Below are 2147 nucleotides of genomic sequence, written 5' to 3' on the forward strand. Positions count from 1 at the left end.
GGCTCCTTGGGCATATTACTCAGACTGTCAGCAAGCGATCGAAATTTCTCCTCATATGAGATTAAATCAGTGGGACGACAGCTTTGGAGAGTATTACAGGATTCAATAATCAGCTCCAGTATTTCAAAGTCAGTCGGGGAAATCACCAAGTGTGAGCGAAATCCAATCAGTTGTGATCTCAAGAAATTATAAAAATATATATATTCACTTATATACAAAAATATTTAATACGTTAAGAAAATTAATTGTAAAGCAAAGTATGACACTGGATCAGTTCGTAGGCTCCTTGGGCATATTACTCAGACTCTCAGCAAGCGATCGAAATTCCTCCTCATATGAGATTAAATCACTGGGACGACAGCCTTGGAGAGTATTACAAGATTTGATAATCACCTCAAGTATATCACGGTCATTCGGGGAAATCCCCAAGTGTGAGCGAAATCCAATCAGTTGTGAAACAAATTTGTGACGTAGAAACTGATTGTCAAAGCATTTGTGGCATTCCGTATTCAGGAGTATTATCTGCTGACAAACTGCCGGATGAATTTTGGGGTCAATGATGTAGTTTGGAAGATTTTCAATCAGTTGAATGATGAGCTGACGATGTTGCTGTAATAGCTTTGGTATGAGAGGTTTCAAGAAGAATAGTGATGCCTCAATATCCATCCAATGGCTCTGATTTCCAAACGCTGTATAAATCAGTTGATCTGTAAGGCTTTTCAGGGTTATGATTTCCTCCAAGTCGCCGATATGCGGGAGCAGATCTTGTACATGGTTTCGTAGTTCCGTCATTGTATCACAGGCTTGAGAGCCTAGTATTAGCCGTTCGTTAGGTAGACGACATTGCTTGAAGAAAACATCTAAAGCACGCGCCACAATTGAGTAATAAAGCGTACAACGTTTCTGCTCAAAGCGGAAAGGAATCTGAGCAAAGAGCTTATGCCACATTGGCATTGAACTAATGATAGTATCCGGGTCGCAGTGGTTGGCAACGTGCAACAGAAGCTCAAAGCAAAAGGGACCCTGTTCCAGCAGTGCACCCGGTGGAAGCACTGTATGCAGACAAGCATAGGTTTCGGCCATTTGAATGTGTAATTGGGCCGTGGCTTTCATCAGATTCGATTCACTTTCCGAGATTGGAAATTGAATGGAGCAGCAAAACTTGAAGATTCGGCTTTCGAGATTCAAATCGATGGATTGATATTTCTTCTCATGCAAAACATGTTCAAGCAGTGCCACAAGGCATTCGCTGGCCTCCATGCACAGTTCGCCTTCAAATAGAGTCGGATTGATCATGAGAAGGAACGCATTCTCGATAACTTTATGGCTCATCAGCTGCTCAAGGCTCAGCAAATGTGCCCGAGACCAAGAAGCGCATATTAGGAAACAAAAACGATTCAAGCAAGTTACATCCAAATCTGTTCGATTTTGTAGCCAGATGAGACATTGCATTAACTCCTTGGACTCATCCTCCAACTGCTGCTTCTCTCCAAGATGCATTGCCTCGAGCGGCAGCACCTTCAGCAGTTGACAGAGAGCTGTGGGCGCTTCTTCGAAGAGACTTGTCATAATAACTTCCATCAACATACCATTCAATTTCAAGCGCAAAAGCAGATCCGCAATTACCACACTCAGCTGTATAAACAATTGCTTCATGCCGTTTGATGCTGCACACTTAATGTAGATGATTAACCTTTGATAAAATTCCGACTGTTCCGCAGCAGACACTTCATTAAGATGTCTTCGAATCTTATGACGTAACGTTACTACGGCCAAGACAAGCACATCCTCCCGCTCCTCCATATCCCAGAGCAACCCCTCCGAAATGATCCAAGTAATGGTCGACTCCTGGTATTTTCTCAAAAACTGAGTTGCCCCATTGTTGTGACCTGTCGAATCTCCACATCGATCGCAATAGGCATTCATTGCACTAAGCACACTCTCTCTGGTATATGGGAACTCCATTTCGGAGTTTTATTTTCAATTGAAAAAGATTTAATTGTTGAAAGTTGTTGCTCGAATTATATTTTCAGTATGTTTTAACCTGGCTACTAAGAAACTTTATAGAACAAATTTTGTTGACGTCTGAGCCATTGCAGTTAAACTGATTTAATTTGTGGCAAATTGCTTAACAGAAAAGAAGGATA

At 41.7% G+C, this 2147-nt stretch overlaps 1 protein-coding gene across 1 annotated transcript; it reads right to left on the minus strand.

Annotated features, from left to right (window-relative positions):
* Positions 1 to 270: 270 nt before the first annotated feature.
* Positions 271 to 1926, minus strand: LOC117793988. The gene has a single exon (XM_034634453.1). It carries the CDS (start codon positions 1924 to 1926, stop codon positions 271 to 273), a length of 1656 nt encoding a protein of 551 aa, XP_034490344.1.
* Positions 1927 to 2147: the final 221 nt, after the last annotated feature.

This window comes from Drosophila innubila, chromosome X (genome assembly GCF_004354385.1).
Source record: "Drosophila innubila isolate TH190305 chromosome X, UK_Dinn_1.0, whole genome shotgun sequence".
Classification (NCBI taxonomy): Eukaryota; Metazoa; Arthropoda; class Insecta; order Diptera; family Drosophilidae; genus Drosophila; species Drosophila innubila.

Bases quoted from the DNA above. Each gene is read 5' to 3' on its own strand.
- LOC117793988 (XM_034634453.1), bottom strand. From the start codon at position 1,926: ATGAATGCCTATTGCGATCGATGTGGAGATTCGACAGGTCACAACAAT.